General features: G+C 23.3%; 4 protein-coding genes across 19 annotated transcripts in view; 1 reads left to right on the top strand and 3 right to left on the bottom strand.

Moving 5' to 3' along the window:
* Positions 1-1,231: 1,231 nt before the first annotated feature.
* LOC726088 (serine/threonine-protein phosphatase 2A 65 kDa regulatory subunit A alpha isoform) lies at positions 1,232-5,034 on the bottom strand. Of its 2 annotated transcripts, none has more exons than XM_001120202.5 (10): positions 4,876-5,034; positions 4,329-4,520; positions 3,687-3,906; positions 3,421-3,581; positions 3,192-3,347; positions 2,830-3,101; positions 2,554-2,748; positions 2,144-2,387; positions 1,837-2,080; positions 1,232-1,725 (listed from the first exon to the last, which is right to left on the bottom strand). In XM_001120202.5, the coding sequence occupies exons 1-10, from the start codon at positions 4,957-4,959 to the stop codon at positions 1,721-1,723; spliced, it is 1,773 nt and encodes a 590-aa protein (XP_001120202.2). In that variant the 5' UTR covers positions 4,960-5,034; the 3' UTR covers positions 1,232-1,720. The 2 variants fall into 2 exon arrangements, with proteins under 2 accessions (XP_001120202.2, XP_006562820.1); XM_006562757.3 differs by having other exon boundaries at positions 1,232-1,720.
* Positions 5,035-6,235: 1,201 nt separating this feature from the next.
* LOC552636 (dipeptidase 1) lies at positions 6,236-12,744 on the bottom strand. 3 transcript variants are annotated; one of them, XM_006562758.3, is made up of 11 exons: positions 12,526-12,744; positions 9,733-9,895; positions 8,642-8,804; positions 7,728-8,011; positions 7,425-7,482; positions 7,174-7,350; positions 6,969-7,059; positions 6,777-6,852; positions 6,563-6,701; positions 6,367-6,485; positions 6,236-6,297 (listed from the first exon to the last, which is right to left on the bottom strand). In XM_006562758.3, exons 1-11 carry the CDS (start codon positions 12,584-12,586, stop codon positions 6,255-6,257), a joined length of 1,374 nt encoding a protein of 457 aa, XP_006562821.3. In that variant the 5' UTR covers positions 12,587-12,744; the 3' UTR covers positions 6,236-6,254. The 3 variants fall into 3 exon arrangements, with proteins under 3 accessions (XP_006562821.3, XP_026300165.1, XP_026300168.1); XM_026444380.1 differs by lacking the exon at positions 12,526-12,744 and adding an exon at positions 11,638-11,689; XM_026444383.1 differs by lacking the exon at positions 12,526-12,744 and adding an exon at positions 10,872-10,983.
* Positions 12,745-13,832: 1,088 nt separating this feature from the next.
* LOC726449 (homologous-pairing protein 2 homolog) lies at positions 13,833-14,649 on the top strand. The gene is made up of 2 exons (XM_006562763.3): positions 13,833-14,033; positions 14,110-14,649. Exons 1-2 carry the CDS (start codon positions 13,884-13,886, stop codon positions 14,560-14,562), a joined length of 603 nt encoding a protein of 200 aa, XP_006562826.1. The 5' UTR covers positions 13,833-13,883; the 3' UTR covers positions 14,563-14,649.
* A 1,568-nt stretch (positions 14,650-16,217) lies between these two features.
* Positions 16,218-20,036, bottom strand: part of LOC409468 (venom metalloproteinase 3) — a 68,062-nt gene continuing 64,243 nt past the window's right edge. For 12 of the 13 annotated variants that reach the window (XM_006562770.3, XM_016916096.2, XM_016916121.2 and 9 more), the window contains 6 exons: positions 19,761-19,925; positions 19,414-19,540; positions 19,218-19,322; positions 18,962-19,113; positions 18,101-18,510; positions 16,218-17,005 (listed from right to left, as the gene is read on the bottom strand). In XM_006562770.3, the coding sequence (XP_006562833.2) occupies positions 16,869-17,005; positions 18,101-18,510; positions 18,962-19,113; positions 19,218-19,322; positions 19,414-19,540; positions 19,761-19,925 (1,096 nt within the window). In that variant the 3' untranslated portion in view covers positions 16,218-16,868. The remainder of the gene's footprint in view (positions 17,006-18,100; positions 18,511-18,961; positions 19,114-19,217; positions 19,323-19,413; positions 19,541-19,760; positions 19,926-20,036) is intronic. The other variant, XM_026446271.1, reaches the window with a different exon arrangement.

The following is a 20,036-nucleotide window of genomic DNA, read 5'->3' as shown; positions in this document are numbered from 1 at the left end:
TAACAAATATATTTTTATTATTCAAAATAATATTATTAAGATCAAATGAAATTTAAAATAATATATTTAAAAATATTAATTTTTGCATATATTAAGCAAAGAAAGTTTAAATTATAAATATAAAACTTTAAAATTAGAATATATGAATTGAAATATAAAGTTTAAAAAATAAAATAAATATATAGTTTTATATGATTTTCAAAACTACGTTTTCATAGATACAAAAATAAAATATTTCTTTTATATTATAGTACTAAATATATATATCAGTTCCATGTTATGGAATGTTATAAGAAAAAAATATATGCAATAATATTCAATAATTTCAATTCATAATATTTTAATATTATTTAATATTATAAAAATTAATTTCTATAATATAACCGTACTACAATTTCAAAATTCGTATTATATGGTTTTATAAAGTTAAAAGTATTGTCAATAATGGTACATATTTTATAAATAACTCATTAATATGTAACATTTTTAAATAGATATAGAATAAGAATTGTTTCTGCGATATATAAATTTTATATTTGAAAATACTCGTATTTCATATGCCTCTTAGTTTTATAGAATGTATATAGTATTATAAAATTAAAAAATGATATATATTTCCTTTTTATGGAAAAGAATATGTACTATTATAATACTAACAAATATTCTTTCTTGTAGAAGTACAAAAACATTCTAGTTTTAATAACTTATTAATATAAAATTATTATGTATATGGTAGTTACTAACAACTATTAAATGATATATTTGTAAATGTTATGTTATAATAATTAGCCATCCCTTATTAAATAACACTAATAGAAATGCTTTTTTAATATAAAGTGAATGAAAAAAATATTCTCATTGTCATATCTATTTTTTTTTTATTATAAATTGGCTAATATAACAAATTTATATTGAGATTATATAAATGTTTTTTAAAACGTTTTATTATTTAAGTAATCATATATAATAGTAAATATTATATTATGTTATATCTATGCTCGAATTAAATTTAAACAATTTATTTTTCAAAACTCTAAAAATTTTTTAATGATTATTATTAAATTATTATTTTTCTATGGATGAAACTTAATACCGTTTATTAACATTAATTTGATAACTAATTTAACTAATTTAAAAATAGAAAATGAAAAATATAAAAAAATATAATAATAAAATGCGATAAATTGTATGATATTCAAGTTGATTACTAAATAAAAAGACCAAAATAAAATTATATTATTCATTGTTAATTTTATTGTTGTTTACAAAGACAATACTTAACAATGTTATGTACCAAACTAAAATACTGATTATTAAAAGATAAAGTAAATTTTTGATCAATGAATATGGAAGAGCAGATTATAATGAAATTTTCTGATTTTAGGAATGATTCTGAGTACTTTTTATTATTATTATTATATCATTCTCTAGATAATTATTTAGGTACGTATAAGAAATACATTTTACCAATTGAATTGAATATTTAATAATATGTAATATAATTATAGATATACAGATACAACAGAACTTAAAATATTGTTTAATATGTGAACTACGAATTTTACATTTATATTTTTTTTCAACATTAGATCTGCTCTGACTGTGCAATAATATTACCTGTTGCCATGTGTAAGTGTAAATGTTTGCGTCAGATTACTTTTTGAAATTGAGGTTCTGTATAATGGTGGATAAATCTTAAATGCAGTTTCTCTTGTTCAACCTACGCTGAAACATAGTATATATTCTATAAAAAAATGTAATTTAAAAATAATAGATGAAAATTAAAGATTTCATTCAAGAATAATATTTTATCAGATAAAATAATAAGAATTTTACCTGCGATGCCTGCAATTGCTTCTGAAGCAAAATATTTTACGTCTACATCGCTGTCGGTATTAAGTTTATCCAAGACTGGTTTTACTTGAGCTTGTACTGCACAAGGTTCGAGATAAGGTCCAATTTTTTGAAGGGTTTTAGCAACATTAAATCGTACATTAGCAACATTATCTGTAGCCATTCCTAAGACTGTTGGAAGCATTACCCTTGTTGTTATTTCTGGACCACATACTTCTGCTAATACCTAAGATAAAAAAATAATAGAAAAAGTTTAACTATTATATAAATAATACAATAATTTACTTACATTGATACAAAATAGACATGTCATTCTGTGAAGATAATTTTGATCCCTTGACATTGCTAAGACTTTAGGTATTACAGTATTTTGTGCCCATTCAGGACCAAATTTTTCTACCAATTTTTTTAAATTTAACGTTGCTGCTTCTCTGATAGCATAAACATGATCTACTAACCAAGTCATACATAAAGAATTTAATTTTTCATCAAAGAATTCAACTCCAAGTTGTCCAGCTAGTAATGGCATATATCTAAAATATATAAATAAATACAAATGATTATTTTATATAATAAATAAAATTTAATTTAATTTCATCAATTTTATGAATATATATTTTAATATATATTATATTATATAATATATATTATTTTAATATATATTACTATTATATACAATATATCATGGAAAATACTTACTCTATGATGGCATATCTTACACGCCATTTTGAATCTTCGGCTAATTCTACAATAGCTGGTAGTAGAGATTGTGAAAGTTGTTGTATACCAATAACTTCATTAACGCATTCTAAATTACTGATAATATTTAGACGAACTTCTGAACATTCATCTCTGAGTTGTGATAAAAATAATGGTAATAAATGTTCAATTGTACTGTAAATTTAAACAATTTATTATTATTATCATTTAATTTAAAATATATTTAAACTTAAATAAATACATATTTTTACTCACTTATGTTTTCCCAATATTGGACTAAGACCCATTATAACACTTGCTAAAGCTGATTTTACATGCTGATTTGGATCTGATACAAGTTCTTTAACTATTGGTAATATTTGTGTCATAATAATAGACTCTTGATTAAATTTGTCAAGATTTTGACAAAAGTCACGAACTTTATCAGCTGCTGCAGCTCGTACTTCAGCTTCTATATCTTTTAATAGTACTTGAAATGCAGGCACAAGATCCGTTTTCGTAATTTCTGGACCTACAGCTTTTTGAAGCTATAAATAGTAACAAAAATTAATTAAAAATCAATATTATTTAAAATATTTTTTAAAATATAAAAGAGAAAAATATATAAAAAAATTTACATCTGTGAATTTATCTGCCACCATATAACGTACACGCCATGATTGATCGCTTGCACATTGTCTAAGAGTGGGCATAACTAATTGTTCTACATCTTCTTGTGGTAACAATGCTGCAATGCTAACACAAGCTTCAATTGCCAAGAGACGTACTGAATCCTATAAAATATGATTTGAATGTAAATGATATGAATATTTTAAAATTAAGATAATTTTTTACATTTTATCTTACTTGTTCATCTTGAGCTAAGATGACAAACATTGGAATTAAATCTGCTTTTACATATTCAATTTCCATAACCTTTGCAAATTCACCTAAATGTGAGGCAGCAGATCTACGTGCCATTGGAGTGTCATCTTGACATAAGTTACGAAAATGATTCCGTAAACATGCTAAAAAAAATAAAAAAAAATAAAAATTTATACATACAAAATTACATATAAGTGAAATTTTAATCTTTATATTGTTTAAAATTTAAATAATTTTTTTTATTTTACCTTTAACTGTTGGACTAACACGTGGATAACAAACACTAAATAAACCACATGCTGATGTTCTTGATGTAAACCAATCTCCTGTTGCTAAACGATGTATCAAAGGAACAAATTGTTCTTCCAAATCTGTTGAGCTATGTTGAGCAGCAATAGTTCTTAAAGACTCCACTGCTTTATCTCGAACTACAGTTTCTTCAACTGTTGCCAAACTCTCTAGAGGTTTCTAAATTAAAAAAAATTTTATTTAAAAAATTTATTTTTTTTTAAATTTTTATTAAGTGTTATTTTAAATATCTTAGTAAGTAAAATATATCTCTTTTATCAATTCATATCTCTTTAATCAATTTTCTTTGTTTAAAACTTGTTATGATGATAACATTGTTATGTAGCAATAATATTTAAAATTAATTACTTTTTATTTGAAATAATATATGTTTATATTTAACTATATCAAATATGATTTGCTTTATAATATAACATTCTTATATGAACCATAACTTTTTAAATTATTCTATTATAATGAAAAAAAATAATTTATATTGAATTAAATATTAAATAATATATATCTTAATAAAAATTTGTTAAATATTATTGCTATTATTAAAATAATAAATAATTATTAAAATAATAAATAATAATATATACCAGTAAACAATGTACATATTCTGGACCTCCTACAAGAGGAGTAAACTGTCCGAGTTGTTCTGCCAATGCTAATAGAACCTCATCTTCATCATACATAGATTCAGTTAAAAATGGTATCAATTCACTACGTGTTCGTTCAATGCCCAATGCAAGAGCAATCGTAGATAATTTCTTTATTGAGTTCAGCCGTAACTATAACAAAACAAATTCTGTAAACGTGTAGGTCAACTCTTCATAATCCAGTCATTATCTTTTCAGACGCTTGTTTTCTCTAAATAATGAAATACATTTTCTCAAATTAAAATCTTAAGTTTAAATTTTTTGACAAAAAAATTGTTATATAAATAATTTACATTGTTGAGTATATTGATATCGAAGATAGAATATTTAATATAAAGTGACAGAAGAATAAAAGAATATTCTATCGAATTGTACGCTACCGCTGTAGCCACCTTAACACTCTGTATTTTCCAGTGATTGCAAGCGGTACGACAATTCGATTGTTTTGCAATTGTAAGATATCGATCTTGAATACTTTTAGAATTACCTGTACATCCTCGTTTTTTAGTTCATCGATCAAAACAGCGATCGGATAAAGGCTGTCGTCCGTGGTAGAGTCGCTCGCTGCCATTTTGCTGCCGATCACACCAGAGCTTGGAAACTCCCGTGTATTCAAGTAGTGTTCAAATTACTGCGCCATCTGATGGTTATTACTATTACAGAAAACTAGCGGCACATGTAAAGTCTGTTCATTCATACATTTCATTCCGATTTAAAATAATGCTTAAATTACGTCTACTAAACCAAAGACAATTACTTTGTACTTTAAATGTATTTTTTTATTTCCAAATAACATTTTGTACTTTAAACATATTTTTTTATTTCCAAATAGCATAAAAAGATTTTTTAATTTTATATTATATTTCAATTTTTATATATTTATTTTTTTAAACTCAATAATATTTATTTTTTATTATTGTATCATTATTTTTATTTTAATTAAAAAATAAATTACAAAATAAATTAAACAATGATTTTTAAATCATAAAACATAGGAATTATAAATATATTATATAGATATCTTATATAAATATATTAAAATTAAAATATTTTATTCCATTTTTATTGTAAGCGATAAAAATCTTAAGATTTGAGAATAATATTTTAGAGAAGAATATAGAATCTCTAAAATATTTTATCTTTTTTTAATCTGTTTATTTTTTAAAAAGATTTGTAAGTTTTTATCAATTTAATTAGTAAAAATTATAAAAATTTTTTTCTTCCACGAATATTTTTTTAAAATATAAAAAATCATCGAAATGAATATTGAATTATATTGCAATTTTTATAAAGCATAATTTTGTGTAATTTTGGCGTAATATTGTAAATTTAAACAAAATAATACATAAAAGTAATAAAATAATTTTTTAAGAAGGAATAATAAGGGGAATTTTTTTTCTTGTTAAATAATTTTATTATGTATAAATATTAATATACAATATATAAATATTTATTAATTGTAATACATACGTTATTATTTATTTATAAAATTATATATGTAATTATAATATATTTATTTATTGTTTTATTAGTGTGAATATCATATATTTATGTATATATGTATGATGTATTATAGATCTACTTATCTGTAATATTTAATATGTTAATTATATTAAACAAAATTTATTTCTATAGCTTTATTCTTATAATTAATTATATAAGTACCCATATATACATATTATGAACAGATTTTACTATTAACAAATATTTTCTTTTTATAGACAAAATTATAATAAATACATTTTGTGTTTTTTTAAAAGTTTCCAATTTTTTGGTATTTTCTTGCTTATAATTTGATCGTATATTTACTCGCAAGATTCTATGTTTTTTGTTTTAAACAGATTTTCCTTATTGTTCCAATTTAATTCAAACTGTTTGATTTGAATTATTCGGTTTAAAATCACTCCATCTATAAGATTATATGCAAATAAATGAAATTATTTAAAAAATATATAACAGTTTAAATTATTGCACTCACTCTTTTGAGGTGTAACACATATTTGGTTGAATATGATCCATTATTTGAGCTTGATAAATCTGTTTTGGCGCTAAAATATCTTGTCGTACATGTCCTGATTCTGCCATTTCATCTCTTACCTTTTGAAATACAAAAAATAGTTATATTTTCATATATTTTAATGCTGAAAATTATTTCAGCTAAATATTTAACACACTTTTTCCGCTGCTTTTAATACACGGATTAAATTCTTTCCAGCTAATTTTTCCATTTCATCTTTGGTCCAATTTGAACTATCGTAGATGCGATCAAACAAATCTGAATATTTAGAAACGTCTTCCAAACCTTCTGGCATTCTAAAATACGTTATACAAATTTATCTTGTATTTATATTAAATTTGACAATTCGCAATGAAAACATATTTACTTACGTATTTACTCCATCGTAATCTGCACCAATACCAACATGATTCGGCCCGATAAGATTACGAATATAATTGATATGGTCTGAAAAAAAATGGACGATTATTTACGATAAAAATTCTATATATTTTTCTTAAACATCTTTTCTTAATTTTTTTATCTTAAATAACAAAATATAAAAACTTTCGATAATGTTATACCTATAACATCTTGCATAGTTGCCTTTCTCGAGGTATTACAATTTACAAATTCCGAATAAAAGTTCACCATTACGATACCATTATTTCTTTTCTGAAAATTATATATATATATATATATATATATATATATATATATATATATATATATTTAATATTCAAAATTATTTATAGGATATTCAAAAAATATTGAAAAAAAATTACTCACAACTGTGTACAGGACATCGTCAGGAACATTACGATTATTGTGACAAAGGGTAAAGACGGATGAATGAGAAAAAATAATAGGTGCTTTCGATATTGCAAGCACCTCTCTCATAACATTGTGAGATACGTGTGATAAATCGACTAACATTCCTAATCGGTTCATTTCATAAACCACAGCCTATTGTTAAAATATGAAATTTGTAAACTTTTATGAATATAAACACGCCAACAATTTAAAAAAATTTAATGTACTCTTCCGAAATCTGTAAGATTGTTGATACCACCAGTTGTCACTGTTGATGCGTCGGCCCTTCAATAAAAGAAAAATATTTAGTAATGTTTTTACCTTTCTTTTAATTAAATTACAACGAAATATTCCTTATTTATTATTATAAACAACAAAACAATTATTTCCTTATTATTTTCCATTCCATTAATATAATACAAATTTTTATTTTTCTCATAAGAAATTTCATTTTTATAAATTTAATATTTCAAGAGATCTAACTATTAAAATATTAAAACATATTTTATTAGAATAAAAATTTATCATACCACGGAGTGTTACACATATGCGTTAGTGTCATATATCGCACACCAAGATCATAATAGAGTCGAAGCACTGCTAAACTGGAATCAATGGAATGGCCACCTTCAACGCCGATCATGGAGCCAATTTTTTTGTTACTCCATGCATCTGTGATATCTTCAGCTTTCGTTACGAATTGCAAATCATTCGGATATTTATGAATTAATCTCTTAATAACATCGATTTGTCTCAAGGTTAATGAAACTGCATCCTTATATTGCGAGGAGCAATCAACATATGCGGCCCAGAACTGAAATTTAAGTTTATTATTAATCGAATTAAAAAAAAATATGTTAAATTTTAACGCAAAATATACTACAGTAAATTTCTATTTTTTTTATAGTTAAATTAATTTTTTACATTTTATAATATTAGAGTATGTTTTTATTAAAAGATATGACTCAATATAATAATCTTTTCTAATCATTGAATCATAGATATTGAATCAATGAATCATATTTCCATGAAAGTATGTGATATGATTGTGTAGAATGTCAAATCTTAGTTTTAAATCTAAAAATTCAAATATATATTCTATTAATAAAATAACTAATTTTTAAATATCATTAAAATATTGGTTGTATCATATCAATTTCAAAATTTTTTGCAAAAACGCAATAATTAATGATAATAATAATATTAATAAATTTTAAATTTCTAAGAAAATTAGCAAAATGGATAAATAATTGTATAAATAAAAAATAGCGTAAAGTCGTATCACATTAATATTTACTGCAATAATAAAATATTCTTCGGTATCAAATCTAAAATGATAATAATTTTTAATGACAATAATCAATTAATTTATTTTACAACGTATATGAAAGAATAAAAATTCTAATGATAACCTATCTTTTTCATTTGTTACTTTCTCACTCACTTGTGCACCCACTTTTCCTTTTCTTAGCCGGGGCAAATCTGTGGTGCATGAAACACATACACGTTTACCCCATAATTTGTCGTCGGATAAATTCTTGGTAAAATCAAATTGATCTAAGTTGTTGCCTAACAATCTATATAAATTGTAAGGTAAATCGTTGTGACTGAAATGAAAAAAATAAAAATTACTATCTATTTTATATTATATACATTTCATATAATTATATATAATATGAAAAATAATCAGAAACAAAATTTTTAATCTATCTTATTTTTATCTATTTTTTAATGTAAATTAAATATTTGTAACTTGTAAATATATTAAATTATATATATTCGTGTAAGGAAAATACAAATTTTTCATCATTTTATGTTATTCAATCGAAATCTATAAAAAAAGAAAAAAAAAAGAAGAGAAAATATGAAATATGAAATATAAATAATTACAAAACATTATAAATTTCTAGATTAATGAAGAAATTGATTATCATTCCTAATTAAATTATTTATGAACATTCAAAATTCGCAATATTTATTTTTTTTTACGTTAATTGCACAGTTTACGATTAATTTATGTAAATTATCGAATTATGATTAACCAATATCGTACATGATTATATGCATGAATTTCCATCTTATTCTATTGAGATCCCGTTATTTTCTTTATTATTTTCAACGAAGAAAAATTCTTGTAACAAAATCTTTGTCAAAGTCTGTAAATATTAAATTGAATAATTAGAAAAATATTTTGATGTAATTTATATTAATTAATTTTTTATCGTTAGTATCAGAATAAATATATTTCTAATTAAATGAAAAATAATATTACAACGTAAATTTTATAAAATGGTAAAATAAATTTAAAAAGAAAAAGTTATTCTATGACAATATTTAAATAATTATTTAAAATCATACTATATTTTACTTCATATCAAATAGTTATTGCAATTATATACTTTTAAAGACGAATAATTTACATTAAATAAATACTCATAATTTTTATAGTATTTATATTTATTATATTTTTCATTATTGTATATATCTCCTTTTTTAATGTCTTTTTATAATGTAATAATTACAAAGATTACTTACCCATCAATAAGTGGTACATTATCAAGAGCATCGCTTCCGTTATAATCATCAATAATTAATGCTAAGCTTAGACCAATTATAAATATTATAACGAATAATCCACATATTCCGAAACTCACGTATTTCATCTTTCCAGTACACAAGAATTCTTTAGTAAACCACTCTGAAAACATTCAGTTATATTATAATAATTATTCCACTAATATGATATGATATTATATGTTAAAAATCGAATGATAATTTTCTGTTTGAACATGATGCAATTTGTTTAGTTAATTTCGAATGAGAATTCTGCTAGATGTACATTTTATATTATATTTTATATATATATATATATATATTCGAAATATACAATAAATATGTTTACTAAAATTTTTCGAAAATTAAATAAATGTTGCATCAGTTTTTTAAATGGATTACAGATGCTACGAATCATGAAAATTATGTTATTTGATATATACTAGATGAAATTAAAGATTTGATTTTAAAAAGTACAATTACATTATTTGATTATAAAACTTTATATATATAGTTTTATACAAAGAATTACAAAATATGATTATATAAAATAATTATTAAATACGATTATAAAAACAATTACAAAAATATATATGCATAATATTTAATTATGAACATTATTAATTAGAAAAATTGTAAAAAGGATCGAATTAGAGAGAGAGAGAAAAAAAGAAAAAGCATAATTCACGATTGAATATATTTGATAATTTGGATTAGTTTTACAGAATATCAAATGTAATGAATTTATAAAGAAAAAATAACATTATGTATTTTTTTTACTTTAACAAAAAATATAAGTTAAAACGTTTAATACAATAACTTGAATTGCTATAAAAGAAAAATTAAACTAAAAAGTATATACACAATTACATGATATCATAATTCTCCATGATTATCGTATAAATCTCATACGAAATAAAAAACTATATATTATGGTTTTCGGTTTATATTTGATAATAATTCTATAAATTTCACTTCAATTTTCACTTTATTACACATTCATGTTTCAAAAAAAAAAAAAATAAATTTATTTCAAGGTTAGAAACCGTAATGTTAATTGAAAATGTTCGTTGCATACAAGTAACATTTAATAACACTTAAAATTTTATTAAATTACGTACAAGTTATTATTTTCCAAGTTAACAAAACTAATTTTATTATACTTTCAAGAGATCTCGCAAGCAACTGACTCGCCCTTTCAATTCTGGTCTCTAATATCCAATCACACATACTTATACAAACATAGATCATTTAAAATCTCATAATTTTTTTATTTAATTATTATAATTCTATAAATTTTTTATTTTTTTAAATTAATATTAAAATAATACTTATCAAATTTAAAAATAATAATTAACTTTCTTGCAAAATCAATAAAAATTAAATAAATTTATAAAATTTATAAAAATAATATAAAGCATATCGAAATTTATTCTATAAGACGTTATAAAACTTTAGATAGTTAATTCTAAATATCAGGAAAATAAAAAAAGTTTTTATATAGATGAATTTTTTTTTCAAATTATTTAAATAATTTAATTTTATGTTGACATAAAATTATCCATCAATTCATTTCACCTAATGATAAAAAACAATTACCAATATATCTCAATTTTATTAATCAAATCTTTAAAAAAATATATTCTTGTTATTTCATTATTTCAGTATATGCGATAATATATTGAAATTTTAATATCATGTAGTAAATATAAAGATATTTAAATATATCATTATAAAAATTGATACATGTACTATGTAATTGTTATTATTTTTGTTGATTAATATAATACCAATCATAATCATATTTCGATCCATTAGAATTACACGAAGAATTGTGTAGAAAAAAAGAATTTTGTTTTTAATAAACTTTTCTTTGGTTTCACTCACTCACCGAAAAATCATGTTTATCTTTGATTTCACTCATATTTATTATTAATTTTAACTATTTTCTGAGCTAATAAATATGCATTATATATATGTATATATACACTTTTCATGACAAATATGGTCTTACTGCGTAATCGAAGTATAGATATGTATCGAGTTTCAACTCTCTCCTATCTTCGGTTCAGTAGTCTTACAAAAAGAGTCATGAATATTAAGAACGAGTAAGATAGAAAGAAATGTCTGACAGCAGATTATTAAGTTATACAATTAATATAGAACTAATATATAGAATTAATTTAAATATATTGTATTTATTATAATGTTAATGAATTGATTATTTTAAATAATAGAAAATTATAAAAATCTTTTTTCTATAATGTAACTTTTCAATATAATTAATAGTATCAATTTAATTATATTTGAGTTAATATAATGTGAATGTTTTGAAAATATTTCGTTGTGGAATTTTGTTTGGTTAACAATGCAATTAAGGTATGTTAGTAATCATTTCTTATCATTTAATCAACAAGAATTAAATTGACGATCAGCTGGTTGTCTATACAAAGTTGTTTTGTTATAAAATTAAATTGAAACTGGAAAAAATAAACTTTTTCTGATATTTTTTTTATATTAATTTTTTATTATATTAAAAACTTTTTTATTGATTAGTGTATAGAATTAATTCTTCTATATCCGACAATTTTATTAATAATAATGTTTTGAAAATATTTCGTAATAAATAATATATTATTAAATAAAATTATTGGCTATTAAATTTTGAGAATAAACTATATTTTCGCACTTAAATGATTGTATATCACAACTATAATAATTTAAGATATATGATATGTTAAATCTTATAATGCATATAACCAATAATTAATTCACCCGTTTTAATGGCAGGACATTTATTGATGACACTATTCGCACTATTCTGAAGAAAATTCATTTTGTTTGTTATTATTTTTAACAAGCAATTTCTATTCACATCGATATTCTTTGATATAAGTACACAAATTTTGGTAAGTTATTCTTCCATACACTAATTTATATTTTGAAATTAACTTTCAATACAGTAATGTCTTAGAAAACGTAACTTGAAATGTATCGTATATGTAATTTCGCTATCCCCACCAGATTTTAAAATCATCTTAAGCAAATGAACTTTTGAAGCCGTCAGGACACGATCTGATAAGATAAGAATCGATGAATTATTTTAATAAAAAAATTTAATTTTTTGTTCTATTATAATATTAATGTTATTAATGAATCGAGATCATTTTGATTAAAATCAAGTATGATGAAATAATTATTTTTAATTAAGGATAATTAATAGCATTTATTAGTAATTAATAGTATAATACCTTAGAAAATAAAGATCGAAATTTCGATGTTCTTTTTTATTTGCTTCTATTATCTCTTTTTCTCAATATAAATGCATATTAAGATTCACGTTAAGTTTCGTAATATGATTAAAAGATAAATGGTTTTATGAATGCATATATAAAAGTATGAAAAATAATAAATATTACATTGATTAAAATAAAAAAATTATAATAATATATAAGTGTATATTTAAATAAATAATATTTGATTTTAATATTATTTATAATAATATCGAATAAAAAGTATAAAAATTTCGATTTTTCATAAAAAAATTTGAAAGTGATTTTTTTAATTTTTATAAATATTATTATTATTATTTTATTATTATTATTTATGTTCCTGATATTTTTGTTATGTAATTTTCTTTTATGTAATATTTTATTAAATTTTCTGCTTTCAAGGTTTAATTACATTTAAGATCACGTGATCTATGAAGTTAGTAAAAACACTTGTTGCATGTTGATTATAATAAAATTATACATAATATTAATAAAATAAAAAATATGTAATAATGAAAATATTAGTAAAATAATTAATTAATAATTATATTCTTTTATATTTTGTTATAAAAATTAATTTTGTGATTCTAATAATAAAATCTGCAAGATATTAACCTAAATATTTTTTATTATAGATCAATATTTTCAATCAATGTTACAAATAATGTATGATATAATATATAATATATTTGTAAGTATTTATAACACGAAGAATTAATTTCAACTATAAAAATAACATATTGAATAAATATAATCATTATTGTATTTAATGAAATTAATTTTTTAATTAGAAAATAAAATAACCTATAAAAATATTTTAAATACAGTATATAAAAAATAAAAAAAATATAAAAAATTAATATGGCAGAAACTGTATATAAATATATGAAAATACAAAATAGGCCATATAGTATTAATGATTTAGTTTCAAATCTCCATAATGAATACGGTAAAGTAGCTGTACAAAAAGCTGTAGATAAATTGGTAGCTGAAGGAAAAATATTTGAAAAAGTAAAATATTTATTATATAATATAAAATATAATATAAAATAGATTGATTATACTAAAAAATTAATTTTTGCATTAGATATATGGAAAACAAAAAGTTTATTGTCCAACTCAAGATTCATCTCTTGATGTAGAAGAATTAATGAGAATAGATAAAGAATTACAAGCGCATGCTAATGAAGTTGAAAATAAGTATCAAGAATTAGAAAGAGAAATTAAAGTACAAGAAGCTTTATTGTCATCTATGAAGTCTTCTATCACAATTGAAGAAGCAAAAAAACAAAAAGCTTTAACTCAACAGAGAATTATAGAATTGAAAAATAAATTGGATGCATTAATGGAGGCAAATGGAACTGAAGATTTAACTGAATCTAAAAGAAAAGCAGAAAAAGCATTAAATGATTATTCACGTGAATATGTAAAACGGAAACGTTTATGTACTGAAATTTTAGATTGTATATTGGATAATTATCCTGGTAGTAAAAATGAGTTATATGAAGAAATAGGAATAGAACCAAAAGTTGTTCAATAATATCAATACATATTTTACTATTATTTATTATATTAGTACATATAAATTATTTATCCATTTATATTTTAAACTATTTTTCATTAAGTAACAATAATGTTATAAATCATTTCATCATAAATACATAATTCATATATTTTTTATTTTAAGATATGTTTTCATACTGCACTTTATATAAAACTTTGTTCATATATACTCATTTATTAACAAATTTGTATTAAATAAAATTATTTATATCATTTATTTGTATATATAAAATTAATATTATCTATATTATATTTAAATAAATTATTATTGTTATTAAATAAAATAATTTTGATAAATAAATCATTGTCTAAATATTTTTTAATTAGTTTTCTTATTTCTATTTTTTTATAATATAGAAGAAAAAAATTTTTCATTTTTTGTTTCTAATTTTTTCACATATATTATTTTTTATCAAAATAATTATTATATAAAAAAGAAAATATTATTATTATAATTTTCATTTTAAAAAAATTTATATTATATATGTAATTCTATTTGAATACAAAATTTAATTAATAATTTAAAATTAAAAACATATTTACATAGAATGAATAATATATATTATTTGTGTACAATAGAGATATTACAAAATTGATTTATGAACAAGTATTGTTAAGAGAGAGTAAAATTGGTTATTAAGGGATAATAGATCAATCCAAGACTGTTATGAGATACTAGAATAGGTTGTTAAGAGATAATAGATCAATCCAGGATTGTTAAGAGGTAAAATACAGATGAAGTATAGAATAGATCTAACATTCAATGCATTTTTTTTAGTATTCTCTCTAGGAGTTACTAAACAAACATATAATATAATACTAGACGCTTTTATCACTCAAGAGTTTCATCATTTGATTCAGATTAAAATTGCAACATTAGTAATAATTGAAATTGAAATTCAATTTTTATATAAAATTATAAATAAAAAATAAAACAAATATTCTATCATATATTGTAGATATGAAGATTTATTATGGTATATATTGTAGTTTTAAAAGAGAAGTGACAAAAATTCAATTCATTCCGAATTCATTTATAATCACGCGCCAAGAATAAATATAGATAAGGAAATCAAACAGTAGAAGAAAATAGAAATAAAGTAAAAATTCAGAAATCAACGCCATCTTCAGAATGCAAGAAATGAAACTAAAAAAAATTATCAGCGCCATCTCTTGAGATATTTCTTCAAAAGCAAAACAAAGTACTCAAAAGATGGCACTAATAATCAATTCTTATTCTATCTTATCTTGTTTCTAAAAATATATTTGGCACTCAAAAGATGGCACTGATAGTCAATTTTTATCTTATTCTTATCCTTCTTTTATAAATTTCTCTTTTTATCTACATTTATATTTCATGTCGGCACTCCAGAGATGGCGTTAATTGTAACATTTTTATCCTCTCTGTTCTTTTACTATTTGCTTTCCTTTTTTTATACTTGTTTTTTAAAATTTATGAATTCAAGAAAATGATTTTTATATTTGATTAATGATTAAAAGCCAGTCTAAGTAAAAAAAAATATTTGAGAATTCTGTATAACTTTAATAATAAAATGTTCTCTTTTTTAACAAATTTATATGAAATCGTCGATGTTTATAAAAAAAAAAAAATCAAGAAAAAAGGATACTCAATTTCATTCAGTATAATCATTTATTTTTTGCGCTATAATTCTCATGTTTTTAGAGGAAGCTCGTTTTCTCACGTGCACTTGCGCGTCTGTACTAACTCGCATACGCGTATGCGCGCGCACACATTCTATCGTAACACAAAAATCTCCCGCGCGATTCACGTGCATCGAATAAATATGCAATCGAATCTACCGAACATATCGATCGAACATTTTTGTTCGTACTCGACACATTTACGTTTTTCACACCCATTGTCTGTACAAAGCTCCTGCGGTACTATCGTAAAAAAAAAGAGAGAAAGAAAGAAAGAAAGAAAGAGAAGAAATAGAAGAAAGAAGAAAGAATGAAGTTATATTCTGGGTAACACAGTGAAATTATGTAACTACTTAATAAACTGCACATTCATTCTTTGTGCGGTTGCGACCGCGAGAACTTTGAGAACTTTGTGAGATGTCTGTCTTTCAAAATCATTGTGACCCAATGACATCGTAGATCACATTGATTCGCCTAAATCCCGATCTCTCGATGAATATAGTCTGCTCGATGAGCTGATACGCATGCGCGTTGAGTGTTCGATGTCGGATTTATGGTAGTCTGTGGATGCGTGGCCACGTGACTCTTGAACGAACCGGAAAAATTGTTTTCAACTATTCATCAAGCGGCGCAGATCGTCCTTAGGGATGCACAGCAGCGACTTTTCACAGATTGCAAATGGCACAGCCATGTTCTCAGCCTGTCAATCAGCTCCGCGCAATCTGATCCTATGTCCATGCACTCATCGCCTTCTACTTCTGGAAAAAAATAGAAAAATTTTTGAAAGAGCGATGAATTTTTTTCACTATTTATTATTATTATTTAGGCATATTTTTACTTAAAAATATACAAGAAAAAGAAGTTTTTTGAGTTTAAAATATAAATGATAAATGCAAAATTAAAATGTAAATGGTTTTAAGAAGTTAAGAGTTATTACTCGTTTTTATTTAAGAATTTTAAAATGAGTTTTTATAGGATCAATCATTTATATACATCGTTAGTAAAAAAAGATACAAAGTATTAAGTTACAAAGGTACAAAGTAAAAAGTTTAAAATATTTTTTAAATTTTTTTTACAAAGTTCTAAAAACATAATTAATATTTTTGTTTAATTCATGATATATACAGGCAAAAAAAAAAAAGGATAAAAATGTAAAAATAAATTTCAGAAAAATAAAATAAAAATTATAAAATAAAGCAGAAATAGTTGTTTACATATTATACATATATGTATATAATATATATAATATCCATCCAGAAACAAACACCAATTATTCCAGCAAATAGGAAATATCATTGCAAATTTAAAATATTTAAAACCACGATTGTCACAAGTTATCCAATGAAACAGGCTATAATACATAGAAATATTGGAGAAAGAAAACGAATCTTGATAAGGGAAGTTGATAAGAGAAACAAAAAAATATTCACTGTCTCACAAGTGAATTGAACCAATCAGACTTGATCAGACAAAGATGTTGATGATGAAAAATGCGACATGTCAGTTTGTCATCATTTTAATTATTTTTGTAGCGTTTTAATGGCTACACTGTTCATTATGATACAGAGAAGAAATATTGAATAAATGTAAAAGTAGCAGAAAGTAAGAGTGGATGAACAATACACATATCTATCAAAAGAATATTTTCTCTCAATGTAGAATCAAAAAAAAAAAAAAAAAGGAAAAAAAAAAGGAAAAGAAAAAATGAAGCAAAGAAAGTAAAATAAAGAAAGAAATGGTAGAGACAAGAATAAGTCTTGTTATCCAGACGATAGTGATGATGAAAGATATTAAAGAGAAGATTCTTATAATCCAGGAAGAAAGCGAGTATCGTCTTTTGATATTTATCTTACCGCGAGCATCGCTCTGAAGACCGTTCTGATCCTTTTTGCTTGATGTTGCGAATGACACCGTTGTGCCCTTATGTTTGAACGGGCTAATTTTTGGATAATTCAGGTCATTCGTGACCTTTGATATTGGATTAACTGTATAGTATGAGTGATTCATGTACTTCCTGGTAGTGGTACCACCACCATATCCGTTTTTACTATAACTAGCATCATTACTATTATTTACTTTAGTCTTGTATTTATTAGCGTATAAATAACTTGCTGTGGTGTAGGTGTATTTGGTCACCGGGGTTGTCGCGAACGACGTGACGCGTTTGTAAGAATTGCTTGTCGACGAGAAGAGATTCGACGAAGGCGAGGAGTATTTGAATTTCGATTGTGGCGTGCTGTGTGTCGTCAATTCCCACGGATACCTGTGTGACATATGCATTATGGAATTATATCCATGGAAAAACGAAAGAGATGACCTGTTCGGATTATGCATACTCTTCAAACTGTTCAAATAATTCATTTATCATTTGATTACATGTTTACCGAACAGGTAAAGAGATTGAACGTTGTTGTTTATCGAAAGTCAAGCTTTATATAATCTTTGCAATGCAAATATGCATTACTATAACGATAAGTATTTCGTCAACAATTTGAAGATACATGACAATTACTTGAAGTGCCTGTTACGAAGCAAATAACGTTTATAGATTATAATATAAATATTTTTAATGAAGAGTGAAGGTATAATGCATATATAAATCCTATGATCTTAATTGATAATTATGCATATAAATATCAACTGTAATGGATACAAAGATAAATAGTTGAAGTAATATTCATGTATTAACAGAATGTTAAATTTTAGGATATTACCTATACTCTGTATTGTTGTATTGAGCATAGAGAGGTCGATTGTGGGCTGTAGGATTGAAAGTGCCGTCTCTGCGCACATATGTTGGAATGTTTTGCGTATAATCTGGTATAATGTTTTCATGCTCGGCCACGCACTTCCCGTTTAGACAATACTGAAATTGTTTAACTTTATTATTAAAATTGTAATCAATAACTTTCGACTATTCTTAACTATACTTCTAAAGTCAATTTTATTTATTTCAAGTATCGTTTCTACCTGACCGTCTCCACAAGGAGAGCCTTCAGCTGCTGGACGATAAGCCACACAATATCCTGAACCAGCGTCAAAGCAGAATAATTGAGCGCAAACTCTGTCATCTTTCTAAAACGTTAAATAAAGATTTCGTTAGTACGGTATCATTGAATGTTAAAAATAATAAAAAAACTTGATATTGATATAATATAAAACTAACAAAACATGCACTCGTTCCTCGATCTTTTCGACATTGTGCATCCAAGGAAAGAAGTTTCCCAGGTAAAACTCTAGGAAGAGCTTCGTCTTCGTGAGGTGCGTTGTATAAACAGGTGGCTGTATCACCGCTGAAATAAAAATATTGAAATTATTTCATTGCATAATTATACATTTCAGATTTTCTTTATGTATATAAAAATATATTAACAAAATCAAATTATAGTATTGTAACTTAGATATAATTATTGAAGATATTTTTATTTTATTTTGTTTGTAAATTTAATATATAACTTAACAGTTCTCAGGGAAATTCATGAAAAAGATTCATAAATTATAAATGAACCATACTTTAAGAAATGATGAAATGACGACACACTACAATGGGACCATTTAAAACCTTTCTCTGTGTGTCTGAGATCACTCATAATGTAGCCATCCTCCCAGCGACATTTCTCGGCTCCTGGTCCTCCAAGATAACTAGGCGGTGGTGAGCCATCGTGAACTGCACCCAATCTACAATATTTGACATTTCAATATAATCTTATTTTTAATTTAAACAATTTTTAAAGCAAATTGTAAAATTATTGCTGCCTTAAATGAAAAATTAATATTGAGACAAACTTT

This window comes from Apis mellifera, linkage group LG1 (genome assembly GCF_003254395.2).
Source record: "Apis mellifera strain DH4 linkage group LG1, Amel_HAv3.1, whole genome shotgun sequence".
Classification (NCBI taxonomy): domain Eukaryota; kingdom Metazoa; phylum Arthropoda; class Insecta; order Hymenoptera; family Apidae; genus Apis; species Apis mellifera.
This window is presented reverse-complemented; position numbering and strand designations above follow the sequence as displayed.